Source organism: Labrus mixtus, chromosome 7 (assembly GCF_963584025.1).
Source record: "Labrus mixtus chromosome 7, fLabMix1.1, whole genome shotgun sequence".
Lineage (NCBI taxonomy): Eukaryota > Metazoa > Chordata > Actinopteri > Labriformes > Labridae > Labrus > Labrus mixtus.
This window is the reverse complement of record NC_083618.1, coordinates 30,294,366-30,314,234: the sequence shown is the minus strand read 5'-3', so window position 1 is coordinate 30,314,234 and position 19,869 is coordinate 30,294,366. Positions and strand designations below refer to the sequence as shown.

Sequence of the window (19,869 nt, the reverse complement as noted above, 5' to 3'; positions counted from 1 at the left end):
GGTCTACAGACAGCCAGCAGACATCCTTACTTCACTCACCTATTAGCAACCAGCAGAAGGTTTAGATCGATGATTTATACGAGACAAGAAGTCACGTTGGATGCTTATAGAAGATTATAGAAGATTTTGAGTTTTAAGTTGGTTGATTGGTTAAAGTTATATTTTTGGGCAATGTTTGCCTTTACTGGGTAGGACGGCTGAAGAGGGACGGGAAATGTTGGGAGGACAGATTGGGGGAAGACACACAGTGAAGCTCCAAGGCCGGGTTTGAATCAACAGCTGCTTCAACAAGGCCTAACCTCTGTACATGGGGCCCGTCACCAATGTACAGAGGCAATCGCCACCAGACATCAGAGAAGCTAAAAGAAACTGGCTGGATGGATGGACCGACACTTCAACATCTTTTCACTTCCTTTTTTTAATTAAATCCTAGAGTGTTCAATTTACAAATTAGGACCAACTTTTAACAGAAAGTTCACATTCTCCAGTAAATAACGGTAAAAATAAAAATAACAAACTTTCAGAAGTCATTCTTAAACAAAAAAAACCCCAAACTCCTGACCGTGAGTTTATGTATACATACATACCTCTAGAAACAAAATGATGTACAACACTCGGGCAAAGCCAATTATCGAGCGGACTGTAGTTTACAAAAAACAACAACAACAAAACAATAAGACATGAGCAGTTAACAAAACACATCAAAATAATTGATCACAAGGTCAGTTCTTATTGCTTAGGTGACAGCTCTTCTGTTGGAGATCCCTGTAGTGCTGTGAAGAAAGACTGCTGCACATCAGCACCTTTCATCACAAAACAGAACTCTAAAGAAAACCACATGTTGATAATAATACAGTTACTCATAACCATGTTGAACGTGTTTAAACACTCTGTACAAATGTACATATTCAAAATATGCCGAGGAAACACTCCTCTGTATTAATTGTGTGAAGCCCTTCACTTGGTACACGTATGTGTGTCGTTTTCCAGCTGAGTCATGACGACAGCAGCAGGAACGTTTACATTATTGGGCTCCTGCTGTTACGCACAATGAGCTTTGTTCCCTGTAGTCCCGTCAGGTTTCAGACAGGCATGTCTTTATCAGCACTCATGTGATGTCACTGTGATTGTAAACCTTAAGGCAGGATGATGAAGGCACGTGGTATATACACTATAATACAGGAGTGTTACAGGAACCATTCAATCCCAGTATAACAGGTCAAAATGAAAAGAAAGAAATGGATGCAGATGTTTTCCTAACGTCCTGGGCTGCACTGCATCTCTTTCTTCTCCCATTTAACACATTTCTTACACAACAGAAAGTTCAGAAAACCAAAGCGGAGTTTGACATTATAGTCCGACTGAAATTAAGAATTTGTTCATTCATTTGGACAGATCGGTGTATACTCAAAACAGTCTGGTACAATTGCCCCCCTCCCTCCTTACATTGTGTATGAACTTTGGGCTGTGATAACATCACTTATTATCAATGCTATGGTACACAAGCTAACCTTTAAGGTTGGAGTGCAGGACTTTTTCCATGTATAGAAATGAACGTCTGTTACATTCAAGCTCTTTCCAAACAAGACCACACGAGACTGTGATCAAACCAACAACCACCAGGTACATCTACCTGTACTCCTCAATACACTGGACATTTTAAAGCCTCTTAAAGTTTTGGCTTAAAATCAAAAAATAAAAACACATGAATGATATCAAAGTTGAGAGTTCACAAAAATTTGGGTGAAAAAAATGTTCATAAGAAATCTTAGGTGAGATAAAGCGGCGACCTCTTGTGTTGAAAAAATGAAGCCAATGCGGAAACGCACGACTGCAGTTCCACGAGTGTCCACTTGAGGCTGGAATCAAAAGCCAAGGAATCCCCATCAACACTCATGTAAAAATGCTCATTTTCACAGCAGACACAAACACGTTTACTGGTTTGGAGTCAACAGCTCGTTTCTAAATCATTGAAACTTCACGGGGTGATTATCTTCTCTTCCTGTTTGAAGATATATACGCTAAGGAATTAAGCATTCATTTACATAAATGTGGGCGTGGCTGAGATGACTGACAGGTGGGTGCTTTGTAGCCGTTTGCCAGGGCTCCACCAAACTCCTCCTCTTTACCTGTGTCTACATTGAGCGAAACTTAGGTTCAGCATTTCCAAAATGGCGACCGCCATCGTTCTCTCCTTCAGAAACCGATGGGTGACGTCACTGAGACCACATCCATGTTTTATACAGTGCAACGTTAAAAACAGCTAATTTCTCAAGACTTTGTGGGCGTGGCAGTTCATCTTTTGATTGACATCTGCTTTGGTGTAACACACAATTCGCAGAGTCTGGCCCTTTAAATTTTGGTCACCTGATTCAGTATGATTCAAGTTAAAGGAAAAGTAAGTGTGTGATTTTCTTTCATGTTTTTGTGTAAACTAAGACCCCTCAAGGAGTCACAGCCCTCCTGCATTTGTAAACTACCTTACATGATGACATAGGCAAAAATGGTTTCAAGAATAACAGGATAACTGAGCTAAAGAGCCTCCGCGCCATCATTGTTGTAATTGCATGATTTCCATCAGTGGGAGGAATTCAAGAGCGCTATGAAAACATTTCCTCATGGACTCTAATAATGTTTGGTGACAGAGTATTAGCATTAAAAAATCTCATCCTGCTTTCTTTGAACCATCAGAGGTAAAATGTAAACAATGTCTGTTTGGATGTGCTGTTCGATTGGTCCAACCCTGCAGCAGTGTATAAAGTCAGAGAAAAGTTCATATATAGAAATATTCCATCTTAATGTGTACGGTCATGTTTGCATTTGTAGGTCATAAAGAAGCCTCAGAGTTATTTCAGCCACTTTCATATCAAGATGAAAACTCCTCACAGGAGCTTTAAAGATGCAATGTTTTGAGACTAAAGTCATAAGATTACAAGAATGGAGTCATGAGAAAAACCATTTCAAGGTAAAAAAGATAAGATTATGAGAATAGTGAGATTAATTTAGGCCATGGTTAGCCCATGTGCTATTATGAAGGGGGGATATCAGGAGAGCAGCTCGCTGACTGGGTGACAATGAGGATGTTTTTTAGCTATTCTTATCCTTAAAATGAAATTAAAAAATACATGTTCCCGGTTTTAATCCGTAGTTCTGGTATTAAATGTTCATTTGTCAAATGCGGCAGATCTCATACGCTCCCCTGTTCACCTCTCATGTCGTCACTCTATGAAACCTAAAGAGAAGCTTTGCACGATCTGCAGCTCAGAAACCTCCTTATGTATCTGATACTGGCGTAAATTTCAACCTCTGCCTGAAACGGTTTGTTTCAAGCTACTGTCTCTTTAAGGCCCCTCCCCACGTGCCCACTCTCTTCTGATTGGCCAGCGCTCTGTAAGCCTTCCGGGGGGCACAACGCTGCAGGGCTTCCAGGGGAGGGCTGCTCTCCAGTGCTGGGAGAAGAGAGTCTATGTAAGAGGTTTCAGCGGCTCACGCAGAGGCTTGAAGCCGTCGGGTGAAATTCTTTGCTTCATATCGGGGAACTATCGCGTAAATAGAACAAGCCGTTCAGCGCCCTCTGCAGACTCATCCTGGGATTACAACATACATTTACATAGTAAAATGTAGAGTTTAAGTTTAACTTATTTAAGTTTAAAAAAAAATGTAAAATGCTCCAGCCTCCTAATTTTAGTGCTATCTTCTTAAATGCTAATGTACTATATGCTACTCAAAATAGCATTAGGCTAACCATGGCCTTATCTCATAATATTAAGACTCCATTCTTGAAATAATATGAATTTATTATTTTAATTTTACAACTTTCATCTAAAAACCTCAAATGTATTTTTCTTGACTGTGACCCGAACAGTCGCACGTTTGAGACAGAAGAGAGGAGACGGCGGTTTAGTTGGAGGTCTTGAGCTCGAAGCGGCTGTAAACCTGCTTGGATTTCATCTTGTTGTAATGGTTCACCAGGTCCAGCTTGCTGTGGCCCAGTGTCATTCGTTTCTGGTCCTGCCTGTTCATCAGTGTGACAGGAGAGGGAGGGGGCGGGGGACTCTGCTGGCTCTCCGGCTCAGCTTGAGAGAGGTCCGGCCCCCCCCAGGTGGTGGTGCCGTGAGGGGACGGGGACCTCCGGAAGTTGTAGGCGTCTTTGGAGGGGGGCAGAAAGAAGTCTGAGAGTTTGTTGAGGAGCTGGTTGGGGGGAGCCCTCTGTTTGGGGGGAAGTTTGCTGTCATTGATGGGGGAGGGGGTCTGTGTTTTTGGGTTCATGTTTGAGTTGGGGGTGCCTGGGATTAGCCCGGTGTTGTGGAACAGGCTCGATTTGTGGTCGTACAACCCCAGCCCTTGAAACTTAGAGGAGGTGCCTCCGATGTTTGAGCGCATGACGTCCGCGTTGGGCTTGTTCCAATCAATGCCCATTTGGTGACCGTAGGGGGGCGGCGGTCTGTCCATCACCGGGCTGTGATTTGTTCCTCCGTTAGCTTGGCCTCGTGGTCCTGGCGTCATGTGACCCTGAGGCGTCGGGGTCAGGCCTCCTGCTCGGTCTGAGCCTCCCACTCTCCTCTCAGGGCTCAGGTGGGAGTTGCTGATGGCCTCCTTCTTGTCGTGACTCTGGGTGACCTTGTAGACTGTGTTAGAGGTCATCCCGGGTGCAGCCTTCACACTTGACACGCTGTTACTCGATTGGCTGCTGGAATTTTCAGAGCAGACCCTTTCCCGCTGCCTGCTGCACGAGTAGATGGGGGGGGGGGGGGGGGGGAGAAAGAACGATAAGCGTTAAGACAATGGGGACATCAGGTACGTACAAATAAATTACACAACATAAAAAGCATCAAACAGTTAATACTGGAGAAACACCAGCGAGGGTCCATTTAAAAACACGGTATGTGACTGATTCATGAATAAAATAATGCCGACTAAATTCTGTTAACTTATTCAGGGGGAAGATTGTCTCCGATGGTGAATGGGATTATGTCAATATGAGCTTTTGAAAATTTAAAGGAGGACATATCATCCCCCTCCTCCACCTTTTCAAACAGCCCCCCTGTGGTCTAAATGAAACATCTGTGCTGTGCTTTGGTCAAAATATAACATGAATCAAGCACCAGAGGAGGTTTGTGACCCTGTATAAACCAGCTCTCTCAGAACGCTCCGTTCTGGTGTGTGTGTCTCTTTAAATGTAATGACCCCCCTGAATTTTCCCCGTAGACATCACTCCTCTGTAGAGAGAATACAAATGGTGGACCTGTGCAAAAGTTTTGTTCTAGTCTGGGGGTGGAGTCCATGGGTGGAGATATCAGGGGAGGGGAGGGGATTTTTTTTTTTTTTACCAGAATCCCACTGTGACATCACAAGGAGAGCATGTTTGAAACAGAGCATTTTTCTCTGTGTTGTAAGACTTATGCAGACCACAAACAAAGGACTGGATGGGTTTATTTCACATGTTGTGGGTCAGTAGACTCTCAGGTTACACAGATATATGTTCAGAAACACTGTGAAAGTGGATTTTTCATAATGTGTCCCCTTTAAATAAACATTTCTCACAATTTTCATTGAAAAAGAGTAGACTCCTGCTTGGTACCTGTCAGAGAGTAAATCCAACCCCATGACCGGTCCGTGCCCCATGCCCATGCCGGGGGTCATGACTGCCTGGTATGACGGGTAATAAGGCATCCCCTCCTCCTCGGCGTTGTAGAAGCAGTCGACGATCTGCGAGTCGGCGTACAGGCAGCGAAACTCCCGGTCGAAACTGTCGGTGATGCGACCCGAGAAATGCATCACCATGTTGCTGTGCACCTGAGCCGACAGCCAGGTGAAACTAGAGAGGAGACAGAGGAGGAGGAGGAGGAGGAGTGAGAATACAGTGAGTCAGACCAAACAACCCGTGAGATCTGCACGTCCTGAGCAGCCTACAGTTTTAGCTGAGCTACACTCAGCAGAGGTTATCAGTAACACTTTATGGAGTTACTGTATTTATTTATCGTCATGTGCTCCTTGCAAATACATCAATGCAGATGTAACAGAATCGATATCGCTGCAAAGCTGTGATGTGAAGACAACTGACAAATGGTGCAGTTAACATTAACACCATAGCCACAGCTCTGGGATTAAAATATTTTAATGTATTTCTTCTATGTTTTAAGTTGTAGGACGTATTCATTCCAATTTCCTTGTTATGCTCTACGTCTTTTTTAGCGCCTTTGGCTTTGGGATTCTTGGTAAACAGAGACACAGCATGCTTCTTTTAATCATCTTGAGACTTGGGACAAACGAGTCAACAGTAAAGACACACATAGCAGCAGGTAGATCTGTTGTTGTTGAGATGCAGTAAACACTGACACCCGCTCTGGCACAACGAGGAAGTGCTGCTGTTTGATCAGTGAGCGTGTAGGTCTGCAAGACTTAGCTTAGCGTCAAGAGTGAAACATGCCGAGGACTGGGACTCAATCTGAGATGTTATCTGTCAGAAATCACTCTGTTACTATTTATTTATTTAGATATTTACCCGCCACACTGGCTGCTAGGTTGAGCTATCTGTAGTATGAACTACAAATGTGTGTGTTTAAACCGGAAATTTTTTTTGTTCTTTGAAACAAAACAGAGTGGTAACATTCAAATCTTCTCAGCTTCACATGTATGAGTCAAAGATGTGTTCAAAGTCTTGATTTAAAGTACTAGCAAAAAGGAAATGTGTCACGCTGAAATGCTAAGAGAGCTGCTAACAACGTGTTGCACCACCGCCCAAAATAAATGGTTTTAATGCAAGTCCCGTCTATGACAAGGCAAACAGCCAATCACAAGCTGTTTTCACATGTGCACTCCTGAAAATGTCCAGTTTATGTCTGCAGGACTGCCCCTGAAATCCTCCTGATGTGGGCGTTAACACATGCACCTCATAGTGCTTATTAATATTCACACCTCCAGACGGCGCTCATCCTTAACAGCAGACACCAGGCTGAGATGACAAAGACGTTTTTCAATCGCGCAAAGTCACTAAAGAACGCCTAAACTGCTCATATAGCCGCTTGAAGCAGATACTCTGATTCTCCCAAATGAGTGATAATAAGGAGCCAATTGTCAAGGTAATTAGAATAATAATAGTGGCTACAAAAATAACATGAAGTCATTATTATTCAAGCACATGTGCTTGAAGAACAAAAGCTACTGTGATCATTATGTTGTTAAAAGCTTACACTGCCCACACGCTGAGTACTCAAGTGTTAATCAGAAACAGTGAAAAGGAAACAGGCGGGGAAACTGTGAACCTCCTGCTCTCCTCTGTGCTCTGAACACTCAGCAAACTGTGCAGGGATCCGCTTCACTACGAGGGAAGTGTCTTCTTTAAAGTGGTCACAACCTGCAGAACTCCTCAGCCCTCTGATCAGGGAGTCCTCTGGTGTGTAGTAAAGTTATGAAACACACACGAACACACACACACAGCACTGTGTGTAAATTATCTCTCCTCCACCTCCAGCTGATAAACTGCAGATAAGCCTTCGACCACTTCCGGCTCTAACATGAATCACTGCGGTGACTCATCAGCTGATCGGCCAGCAGAGCAGACAGCGAGAATATTAACGCTGAGGAGGACACTGCGCCTTCATGGCTGGTCAGAGGACGCAGAGGGGAGGGTTGGGCCACCTTGTGTTTATGAGGACTGGTGGTGCAGCAGGTTGATTCAGAGCGAGCTACGTCACCTCACTCCAATAAAATGCCAACATGGAAAATGTCACTCTGCAGTTTGGCCTTACATAACACCCACAGTTTGATTAGTAAAAGGGAAGATATGCTTTAAAATATGCTGACTATGTATGTATGCGCACATTACTGTGGCTACACCCACTGAGTAGAAAGCACTACTGAGTGGCAGCGTTCAGTCTACTGAAAATAAAAAATAGAAAGAAAGGAGATGCTAACGCTAAAGAAAGGAGATGCTAACGGGTCACCGCAATGCAGAGAAACATCTGGAATCCAGACTCTGAAAGTGGATTCCTAGCTGCTATTTATTTACACCCTGAAAACCAAAGGGGGGATGTTTAGTCGCTGTTAGTTATCAGGGACAAACTGAGTGTTCCAGCAGGGCCAGATCAACACTACTAAAAACTGTAGTTAAGTGCCCCCCCCCCAAAGGAAACTGCCACCAACCGAAACCCACCAACACTCATTCTGACTGAGCCCACTACCAGTAAATCATCAATAAAGTACAAGTCCATTCAGTGCTGTAATAGAGAAGGCAGCCATGTTGCAGGATGTTTCACCACTCTGTCCGACGAGGGCGTTGGGTTCAGGTTTGTTCCATTGGGAAGCTTGTCATTCATTTGTGTATTGCAAGCTTTGCTGGGAAACTTGGGGCCTTCACGAGACTGGCAGCGCCACTTTTTTTTTAGCATTTTTTTCCCTCCCTCATGAGGTCATAATGTGGCAATTAAAGAAAACGGTGCAATACTGTTCAGTAAATAAAGCTCGTGGAGCGCTGGTTTGATTGAAAGTGATCAACAAGTGACCAGCCGAGGTGGGCAGCACGACTCGAGGGACGAGGAGTGTGTACATCACCACTTTCACCGCGGGCTGAGTGCTGAAATACCGTACTGTAGCTAGTAGGAGAGCAAACTCCACAAAGTCAAAACAGATAGAACTAAAGAGCAACAGAGATTTTTTTTTATTTAACCAGGAAAAAGTCTCATTGAGATTAAAAATCTCTTTTGCAAGAGCGTCCTGGCCAAGACAGGCAGCAGCACAATTACAGGGTTTCAGACATGAAACACTTAACAACAATGAACATAAATACAGGAAACACAAAATTAACCGTTCATCAGAATCTGTCATAAGTCATCAGCGATCAAAAAGGTTCAATACGAGTTAGCTAAAACATCTACAGTCAGATGTTTCTGCCTCCAGATCATTAAGACGACTTTTAAAAACATTCAAGGAAACCAGCTCCCCAAGATTTAAAGGATCTTGCAACCGATTCCAAGAAGAGGGAGCAGCATACTTGAACGCCCTTTTTCCTAATTCAGTCCGGGCTTTAGGGATGGTTAGAAGGTGTAAGTCCCGCGAGCGAAGATGGAAACTTCCATTACTTGCACAGATGCACAGACACTGCTTGTTGTAGACTTCGCTGAACACAATAGAAATCATCATGCAGGAAGATCGTTAAAACCTCTCTAACTCTAGGAGACCTCCAACATCAACGTCTTTTACGACTTATATTCCAGATTTTAGGGTAACTGGAGGCGTGCACAGTATAAAAAAGGTAGAAAAGAAGATACCAGCCTGAATAAAAGATTATGGAGCAGCCTCATTTACTTTTCCTGCTCTTTCAAACATCAGCTCACCCTACAGGAAAAAAAACCCAGATATGTTGGAGGATTTGCGTCCAAACATGAGGCTCACCACAAAACTGTCAGGAAAGTTTCAGGAGCTTTGTGCATGTGTGAAAACAGCCGGTGTTCATGCCTTAACGTTGCAGATAGCTGGTTTTTATAATGAGTATCTGAATGGAGACGGTAGCTGCACGTCTTTGGTTCATTCCAAGCGTCTCACATCAGAAAGGACATAAATCAAACCGTCAGAGTTATCAAATGACCTGTTCAAACCTCACAGCTGCAAAACAAATTAAAGTTCTCTCATGTGTTCAATGTTTTCTGGGTTCAAGACATTTAAGGCGTGCTGAGCGCATTTCTCCGCAGCCAAATAAAACTGAAGAACCTGCAGGACGGCTTTTTTTTTTTTTTTAACGAGTGATAAATCACTCAAAGGTTGGATACCGTTAAGCTAAAGTGAAATCCACCGGTATGTCCCGAGGATCACCTGATCAGAGCACGCCTTCTCTGCATGAACTGAAAGTTTGTTTACAGCGTGATGAGGAGAGATGGCGGCCCACAAGCCTGCGAGGAGGTCGTTTAATTGTGATGAGTCGAGTATCACTTTACCAAATTACCTCACCACAGATTTGATATCAGACTTCAGAAGAATGGGATCAAATTTCAGCGGCTGTTTCCTGTTTCCTGCTGCGTGACTCTGAACTCGACTGTCAGAGACTCTTCCATCATAGTCCAGATTAAAGTAGAAAGAGACTTCTAAAAATGGAGGTCGTTGCTCTCAGAGACAAACCTTAGACGTTCAAAATTAAGTTCAGTGGACTCCTTCTCTCAGGCAGAAAGTACGAGTCATTGAAGGCAGATTTATTTAGGTGCAAACGTTTCTACACTCTGCGTCGTCCTCAGAGTCAAACAGTGTGTTATATAAAACTGACCCGTGTGCTCCTTTACTTTCTCTGGATTCTGCCTGAGAAAAGGAGACCACTGAGTTATATTTTGGATTATAGTTGAAGGGTTCATTAAGCCTCAACTTAAAAACAAAAGAACACATTAAAGCTCTGTGAAAATACTGATTGGTTAATTACCTGTTTGAGCTTTTTTTTACAAGTGCATAATCACATCATGTCATGGCACCGTCACCATGTTGGCGGCATTTTGTTGTTGTTGTTGTCATTGAAACAACAACAACATGATTATTCAACTGTGCATATGGATGCAGGATGCTACTAATGACTATACGTTTGTTTTTTTATTCCATGGCTGTCAGCGTTAACGGGTTACCTGCAGACCGTCAAACATCTCTCTTTTTTTTTTTACCATTCCCTTTCACAGATTTTATTTTTAATTCTTTACAGTGTTTGTTTCTTCCGTGGTTAAGTTGATGTCCTAATTACTAGAAATCTTTCAAAATAAAAGCAGGTTTGTATTTAAACCAGAAGTGAACTACCAAAATTCAAAATAAAAGCAGTTTGAAATGCAAAAAAAAAAAAAGACTTTCAAACATTTTTCATTAACTATTGAAATTCAGTGGCGCTGGTAGCGTAGTGGTCAGTGCACACGCTCCCCATGTATGGAGCCTGTAGTCCTCCAAGCTGGGGGCCAGGGTCTGAATGCCAGTTTAACCTGACGCAGCCTACGCACAAGTTCATCTCCATTTTCAAACCTTTTGTTTCATGAGCTGTCAGCCAATCACCACGAAGCCAGTATTGACTTCTTAAATGTTCTCATGCTGTAAATCTAAGCGAGCCCTCCCAGGTCTCACAGTGCGACGCAGCATCTCTTTTTTCTATGTCAGGTTTATGTCTGCACCCGGCGCAGGAGGGGAGAGAGTGACGCGCTCAGATGATAAGACAACATCATATTTTGTCAGAAGCGTTTTGGCACCTCTCGGACCTCGCCCTTCATTCCTCAGTTTGTCAGCCTCGCCCTACACATTCACCTGAAACTGCACAATTAAAAAAACAAAACGCTCCGCTGCAGCTGTCGGATCAAATCAGAGACTTCCCGAGTGATGAGGAGAAAGTTTGGTAATGAGACCGGACGAGGAAAGGAGAGAAACAAAGAGGAGTGTCACGCTGAAAGACGAGAGCACTTCATGACACACCTTCCATTTTTACTATCTTCGACTAGTACTTGAACACACCATCCTGTTAGTCTGTTTGCTCCTTTTGAAGTTGGTTTTAAAACGTGTTTTGGAGGAGTTTCTATATGAAGCGATCGTCTGAGGACAGAGGACGCGGTGTCCTGTTCACACTGTACAGACCCTGGAGGCAAATACAACTGACATGATTAAACTTCATAATCTGCAAAACATCAGATCCCTTAAACACCTGGACGGCTGGAGGAGAGAGTTGGGGTCGACACGCAGCAAAGGGCAGAGGTCAGAGTTGAAGTCATGGTCGCTGCATCATTAACTACAGCCTCTATACATCAGCAACATAACCGCGAGGCTATCCTGCATCCCTAAAAAAAAAGATTACCAACATTTTTTAAATATCAAGCCGTTTCTAAAAATGTTCCCTGTCCTGTTCCAGATCTTATAGTGATGTCACACTCTGTCGCTCACTTACACATAACCAGAAAACCCATCAGGCCTCCTCAAGTGTACACCTCAGGTGAGTGTAACCTGTGAGGGGTTCTCATGAGGACTAAAACCAGCAGAAGTGTCTCGTGAGGGAGAGCAGTGTTTGGTTTGCTTAGCTGAGACAGAAATCTACACGACACCATGACGTGAGAGAGACACTCTCTCTCCTCCGGCTCTGTGACACCAAGTCGTTCAAAACCCACAGCACTGTTTGTCTGGCAGCTTTCCTGGTACATTACACCCACACTGACACACACTGACACACACACACACGTCTCCCTGTGGGAATAAAGAGCGAACAGAAAAACAACGCAGAGTTCAGTCTGAGCTGAGGATTCAGAATCGTGCTGTTAACCCTTCATACTCTACAAGTCCACCAGTGCAAACCCTTAAAGGTCACATATCCGAGTACTACAACACTAACCTGAAACTCCTTTTCCCCGTTTCAGGACGCACTCTGAGAACAGATAACAAACGCCACATATCCCTAAAAATCTTTACACTGTGAAGGTTATTTGGCTTCCTGCTACACTGCATGTCATAAATCTAAAATGATAAAGTCCATGGCATTGACCTCAGCTTTGTGCTGCAGAAGAAATAAGCTTCTGGTTATTGTAGTTTTTATTCTGGAACATGATCATGTGAAAAAACGTCCTCAGTCATTTTTAATGTTTTACTGCATGTTAGGTCATGTGATGACATCATGAGGTAAGGTTTAACATAATGGTAAAACAAATGGGAATGTGAGCTCTCAGCCGCAATAAGAATGAAGTCTGTACGGAAGCCCAAAGTGGACATATATCCATATACAGTATGAATTTTAAATCCATTTTCCCGAGATAAAAACTACATTTCAGTTGTTTTCTCGATGTCCCGTCTCGTGTATTTCTGTTTCTTGGGATAATGAAGCTTAATTTCCCAGAAATGTACGAAAGTAGCCTATTATCACAGAAAATACGCTTAGAGAACAAAGGAGATTTTCCTCGTTATCACGTGAAAACAAATAAAAATAAAATGTGTGGATGATTGCTCCCTTAGGGCTTCCGTACCGACCTGAACTCGATCACATTTTAAAGTTCATTAAACACTCAAAAAGCTTCATAAAAGTGAAAGATTAATTAAATACTCCAGAATAAAATGACCCTGTAGTGCGTCACAGGTTAATCAAATCTGCGCTCACTAAACAAGCCTGTGCAGAACGTTCTCTTCACTTCATCAGTCTGGTCCACTTGTTGAGCGTGCAGCTATAATTACAGGTATTACTCAGGTATTCTCAAACTGTTTCAAATACCACAAACGTCTCCTCACTGGCAGCAGCAGCAGCAGCAGCAGCAGCAGCAGCGCTCAGACACACACAACAGGACTATTGTTCCAGGGCTTATCGGCACATTTGCAAAGTGAATATGAGCAGAGCTGCGCTGGCTTCCTCCTGTAAGACCTGCTCATCAGGAAAGATGCAAAGTCATTGTCAAATGTCTGCTGCCGTGAGATGACTAACCGCGTTCCCTTCGGCACTCTGAACGTCTCGTTCTGTCTCTTCGTGTGTGTTTCTTATGAATGACGAACTTAACGTCTTCTTACAGCTACTGATCGTCAGTCAGGGACATTTTGTTTCAGTTCAGGAAAACTAAAAGCATTGGCCCTTAAATGTTTCTTTTCAAAGTCCAAACTCCAAAACAATAGGGTCCTACGTTTCCCATAATGCAATTCAAAAAAGAATATTTCAACGGACCTTCCCTGACAGGTTTGTACTTGTGTCTTAAAAACTTAAAAACCGGTTTGCTGTGCAGGATTGCTCTGGTAAGTTTTTTCTTACATACCAAGATGTATGAGGTCAGAGTTGATTAAATAGTTATACTACCATTTACACACAGCAATAATCAAGGTCAGTCCAATCCTTTTGTGTGAGAAAGTCGAGCAGCAACCTCCGGTGTTTAAAAATTAAGCTGAAGTGCAAAATCCTGCAGTTCCTCGAGTGTCCACTAGAGGCTGGCTGCAGAAGCACAGGAAGTCACATACACACCCATTCTAAAAAGCCTGTTTTTACAGCAGAGTTCCCTTCATCACATTTCAAGACCAACTGGCACAAACGATCTGAACTAAGAAATAACCAACAGATACTTAAACTAATATTCAAATGGAAGTGTCAATGTCTTATTTTTCATAAATACAGTTTGATTAATTTTTGCTAAACTTTTATATTCTATAAATCTGACTCTATGTGCACAGGGACTCTGCATATGACAATACATAACCAATTCTTGGCAACGTGTACAGTACAGTGTTTAAATTCTGCGTGACATTCAATCTAAAAGAAGTTCCTGATGGGTGCCGAGCGTTTCTGACTTCTGCAGATTTCTGTGTTCAGTTCGAGTATGAGACTTCAGTTCATGCACACGTGTACGGCCATAGATAACTAAACTGAAAGCAACAAATTCTGAGTCTTATCCGCTGAACGAGAGTTGTTGTGACAGTGATGAACGACGGCTCACTCAAGTCAATCAGCAGCTTTTCTCTGTTAATCATTAGAAGTCCAGAACTGTTGTTAAAGGAGAGGCGACTAAAACAGGAGCGCACAAAAGCAGTGAAAGGGTTAATGAGAGGCTGCTGAAGTGTGTGTGTGTGTGTGTGTGTGTGTCATTCACCTGTAAGACCCAGCGATGACCTCTTCACAGTCGATGATCATGAACTTCTCCAGGACCTGCCCGGTGAACTTCTTGCCGCTCTTGGTGCAGTACGTGTCCCCGCACACACTGCGGACGCGAATGTTCTGCACACAAACACAAACACACACACACGTTTGAAAAAGCAGAAATGGACAAACACACACCGCTGGCTGCATTTTGATATTTTTAAAAACCGGGGAATTTTTTTTTAGTCTTAGGATCTAAAGGAATCAAAAGTCCAAACTGTTGAGGTGGCTTTTAAAAGGTGTCTCTCTGTCTTTAAAGAGGACATATCATCCCCCTCCTCCACCTTTTCAAACAGTCCCCTCCTCCACCTTTTCAAACAGTCCCCTCCTCCACCTTTTCAAACAGTCCCCCTGTGGTCTAAATGAAACATCTGTGCTGTGCTTTGGTCAAAATATAACATGAATCAAGCACCAGAGGAGGTTTGTGACCCTGTATAAACCAGCTCTCTCAGAACGCTCTGTTTTGGTGTGTGTGTCTCTTTAAATGCAATAAGCCCCGCCCCCTGAGTTTTCCCAGTAGACATCACTCCTCTGTAGTGAGAATAAAAATGGCGGACCTGCTCAAAAGTTTTGTTCTAGTCTGGGGGTGGAGTCCATGGGTGGAGATACCAGGGGAGGGGAGGGGATTTTATTTTACCAGAATCCCACTGTGACATCACAAGGAGAGCACATTTGAAACAGAGCATTTTTCTCTGTGTTGTAAGACTTATGCAGACCACAAACAAAGGACTGGATGGGTTTATTTCACATGTTGTGGGTCAGTAGACTCTCAGGTTACACAGATATATGTTCAGAAACACTGTACAAGTGGATTTTTCATAATGTGTTCCCTTTAAGTCCACGATGAGTAAAATAAGGGGGCTGTGGCGGTGACTCGTGGTTAAAGGAGCGGCTGTAAAAACAGTTGACTCTCGACAGCGTCATCGAGAATCACAGCTAAGTGTAGCTCCGCTAAAGCTGCGTTCGTTCCGACGATAAACCCATTCTATTTCCAAGAAGCTCTTCACAATAAAAGTTCCCAGCCTATCTGTAGTTGTAGTGCTTTTATTGTGAAACATTCCTCTCTGCTCTGTTATAAACTATAAACTGAATGTTGAATCTTTTTTCTCTCACATCGGAAACTTTCTGTGAAATCTTTGAGATAATGGAGACAGTGTTTGTTGCTTTATGACACTCGAGCAGAGCAGACACCTCGACGCTACAACATCATGTTTACATTGAGTCAGTGCTGGAGCGGCAAACACCTGTTCACCCTGTTCACATCACACACTCACAGACACTATAGCGACCCCTTTGACACTCCACTGTGACTTCTAGAAGCCGAGTGTCGAGATGGTTAAACTGCTGAGGTTGCAAAGTACTCCGTTATGCAACACACACTTTCAGTTCAAACTCATGTTAGCTAACAGGCTAGCTAAAAGTAGCTTTGTTCTGTTCGTACTGTCAGTGCATGTACATTCAAACAGGCAGGAGGTGCTGATAGCAGAGGGACTTTCATGCTGCATGATACGGGCTGTGATAGGCCACACTCAAATGTTTAACGCTATGATTCTCTGCCTGATGAACTCATTAAAAGCAGAAGTGCTCAAACGTAGCGATTTGAATTTCTCGTTTTAATGCGTACCAGCCGTGTTTGATTCTGACGTCACAACTGCAAATCATTTCATGCTAGCAGCTCGGTGTTTGCATGCTTTATGTCAACACGCTCACATTGATAATGCGACCATGCTGTCGTCTCTCAGGTGGAGGATTTCTCAAAGTTGTTCACCACCTGCATTTGACATGTTAGCATGCTTCCATTAGGGATGCACCAATCCGATATGGTGACTCTGGGCTGATCCGAGAGGCTGATCTATTAAATTCAGTTCTATGCTATTCTGTGTTTACGATAAGTACGTGCAAATACTACGTCAGTGTCATCAGTGCACAGCTAGGTTTGGGAATTTTGCTAGGCAGAGCTGACATATCATGAAAAGTGCTCACAATGGATGGATTTCCCGACACAATGAAGCGAAGCAGTTAGCTTTACCGGCTGCATCGCATAGATGCAAGAAACTTCCCAGCGATGCTTTGAAAGCGACAGAACACTTTGAAACACGCACATCACATAAATATTTTTCTGAGAGCGTTCAGTCTGACCTCTACATGAACATACGGGGACACGTATCAGCAGAGTTCATTTAAAGGTGATGAGCTTCACCACAGAAACTCACACTGCTCTCACACTGCTCCAGGACTAACCGGGCCTCAGCACGGTTACCTCTTGTACATAACGTCGTAAAACAACACGTGCCTGGCTTTACGTGATCATGAAGCGTGCTCAGTTTACAAAGACAGGCCGACTCAAAAAATAAAAAAGGGACGCGTGGTCGAGTCTGCGTCTGCACATCGGAGAACTTGACAGCTTCATTACTGACTTTGTGTCTTATTTTGAGTCGTAATAGTCAGATAAAGGCTGTCCACGTTGTGTACCCGTGCTCATGCATGAACTTAACCGCGCCGAAGAACACCTCTTCAAAGTGTGCCAGGGCCAAGAAGTGTACGGATCGGAACACTCACACTGGTCAAAAGAACTGAAAACATGTTTATCTGATGCTTCTGATGTCTTGTATGAAGCACTTTGAATTGCCTTGTTGTTGAAATGTGCGACATAAATAAACATGCCTTGCCTTGCCTTTAGGGTGAAGCGTGCTTGGGCACTGTACGGATTGCCTAGCGTGAGCGCGTCCTGAAATTAATTACACTTTTAAGGGTAATAACAGCAACATGAAGAAGAAGCCGTGGAACAATAAGGGAGTGCACGGCTTAGTCCGCTCTGCACATTTCATGCACAACGAGGGTTCACTGAGACAGAAGAGGGTCAGAGACGCTATTTCAAGAGGAAGACACATTTTGGGCGGATTGTGATTAAAGATAAGTCAGGTTATATGTACTTTTTATTTAATGTTGTTTGATTTTAATAAGCCAGAAAACAAAGAGATCTTCTCTGCCTCTGTACGTCTGGACCTCACTGTGAGTGTCTCTGTCATAAAGGTAAGACATGACGTGTCTGTGTCAGCTACAGTCCGCTGTGTGACTTACGCTCAGGTGTGAGTTCTGAATGTCCAGAGCTGAACACATGGCCGTGAAGTAGTTGAGGTTTTTGTCGTCCAGCAGGATGTAGACGGGGACTCTGCGCTTGTTGGACGCCTCCATCAGATCACACAACAGGTCTACGTCCGTGAACACGTCCATCACCACGGCGATCACCTGAAGCAGCAGGGAGACACGGGAGACGTTAGCATGCAGCAGAGTCACATCAACATTTCATGAGTGTGGGGGCCTCTTCATGGCTCGGACACTGTGAGGGTTACACGTTCTGATCGAAAGAGGCTTCAGCAGAATTTTACACTTTGATGTGATAAAAATCTAATGATCCATATCTGTTCTGCATGATGGAGGATTAGGGCCACAGTATTATTATTATATATGTTTGTCATTTAAAGATTAAAGCCGTAAATTTACGACTTTAATCTTGTAAATTAACGAGTTCGAGACCAGCCTGCGCGAAAATGATGAAAGTAGAACTCTAAAAGTCTTCAAAGAATAAAGTGGTTATTTTAGTCTATATCAGAAGAGCATCCTGTTCTCAAATGACAAACATGGAGCATCTTGTCCTAAAGGTTTCACTAATAAGGAAATAGGATACTTCCTTGTGTAGTCGGTAAAAACAGTCCAAGAGAAGTTTTCACTTCAACTTGTAAGACCTTGTTTATCTGTAAAATGATGAAGAGGACACAAACTGTCTCTGCACATGAGACACTTTAACGAGGCAGACCGATAACAGACACACATAGTTGTGTTGGGGCTTTACTTATGCAGATATGAAACTACACATGCATCATCATCTTCACATTGTCTTTAAAATATCAGGACCCTGAAAAGATGCTGCAAGAAACTGAAGAAAGAACCACACTGACTGGGAGGAAGTTGTCTGCAGAGGAAAATACTTTAAGAGTTCTACTTTCATCATTTTCGCACAGGCTGGTCTCGAACTCGTTAATTTACAACTTTATTCTCGTAAATTTACGAGTTTGATCTCGAAAAACTCCGTCGTAGTTCTGATACCATGGCAACAAGAAAAAATTTATCCTAGGCATCTAATATTGGGTAAAAGTATTGTTTTTTATTTCTAAAAATGGTGAGCACACTTGCCCACAGTCGAGTTTGCTAAATGTATTTCCAACATATTTGTGCTTTCAACCAGTCAAGGCCAAAACATCACATGTCACATGCACAATGACAACACACACGTTCACACACTTAACGGTGGAGGTTCTTACTGGCACACCAGTTTGGCAGCCTAGCGGTTACCACCCTTGTCCTCTTCTGACGGTTAGATTGGCAGTTGGATCTACATGTCACGTGTCATTGGCCACGACAAAGTGCTCTCGAAGGCGGAGCCAATCGACATTACTACCACACGGTCTCTCTGGCCCCCCCCCAGGATCTGATAAATAAAGGAGCTTTTTCAGCTGTTAATCCTACATTTTAAATCTGTAACCGGCTGTGGATGTGACTTTTGTAAACTTTGATGTCAGATAAAATAAAGTTATTCTTTGTATTGTTCTTCAATCAGCCTGATGTGACACGGACTCTTTTCAGGACTTTTAACTCTACACGAACTAAAGTCGTCTTATTTGACAAATACTCCATAAATTCCTCCATATGGCACGTGTTATGTAACGTTAACGTTCACACACACACACACACACACAGCGCTCTGTGCAAACACACACATGTTCAGACATGTTCCTGCCCACACACACACACACACACACACACACATCAGGAGACATGCCTGCAAATGAATAACACACATACTCAAAACAACAACAACGAAAACATGAGAACTTTTCTGTTTCCTTCATGAAGGTTAAAGAAAGAAAATGTTCAGGCCACGTCTGCAGGAAGCTTCAGTGTCAAGCTAACTGTACGTAACCAATCAAAGAAGGTCTAACAGCAGCTCTTTATCCTCTCCATCTACTGACTGATGAACTACATTCACTGTGTCATTGGATCTGAAACCTGCTGACTCAGCACAGAACACGTGAGAAAGAGGTCAGTGTAATGGTGTTGTAGAGAGAATACAACATTGTGTAATTGGATATTAGAGAGTGTTTCAGGCAGGGACGGAGCAGGTTGGAGTTTTCTCAGTTTTCTTCTCTTTTTTTTTAGCAGCAGCAGCAGCAGACTCAGCCGTCATGCATTTAAAACGAGTCTATTTACACGTC

The 19,869-nt window shown here is 43.2% G+C and overlaps 1 protein-coding gene and 1 long non-coding RNA gene across 3 annotated transcripts in view; one reads left to right on the top strand and one right to left on the bottom strand.

Moving 5' to 3' along the window:
* Positions 1-398: 398 nt before the first annotated feature.
* Positions 399-19,869, bottom strand: part of fam83c (family with sequence similarity 83 member C) — a 26,617-nt gene continuing 7,146 nt past the window's right edge. For both annotated transcript variants that reach the window (XM_061041538.1, XM_061041539.1), the window contains 4 exons: positions 17,678-17,845; positions 14,550-14,674; positions 5,582-5,818; positions 399-4,726 (listed from right to left, as the gene is read on the bottom strand). In XM_061041538.1, coding sequence (XP_060897521.1) covers positions 3,901-4,726; positions 5,582-5,818; positions 14,550-14,674; positions 17,678-17,845 — 1,356 coding nt within the window. In that variant the 3' untranslated portion in view covers positions 399-3,900. The remainder of the gene's footprint in view (positions 4,727-5,581; positions 5,819-14,549; positions 14,675-17,677; positions 17,846-19,869) is intronic.
* LOC132977129 (uncharacterized) lies at positions 14,764-15,397 on the top strand. The gene is made up of 2 exons (XR_009673765.1): positions 14,764-14,891; positions 14,943-15,397. It is a non-coding gene; the product is annotated as an uncharacterized LOC132977129 (long non-coding RNA).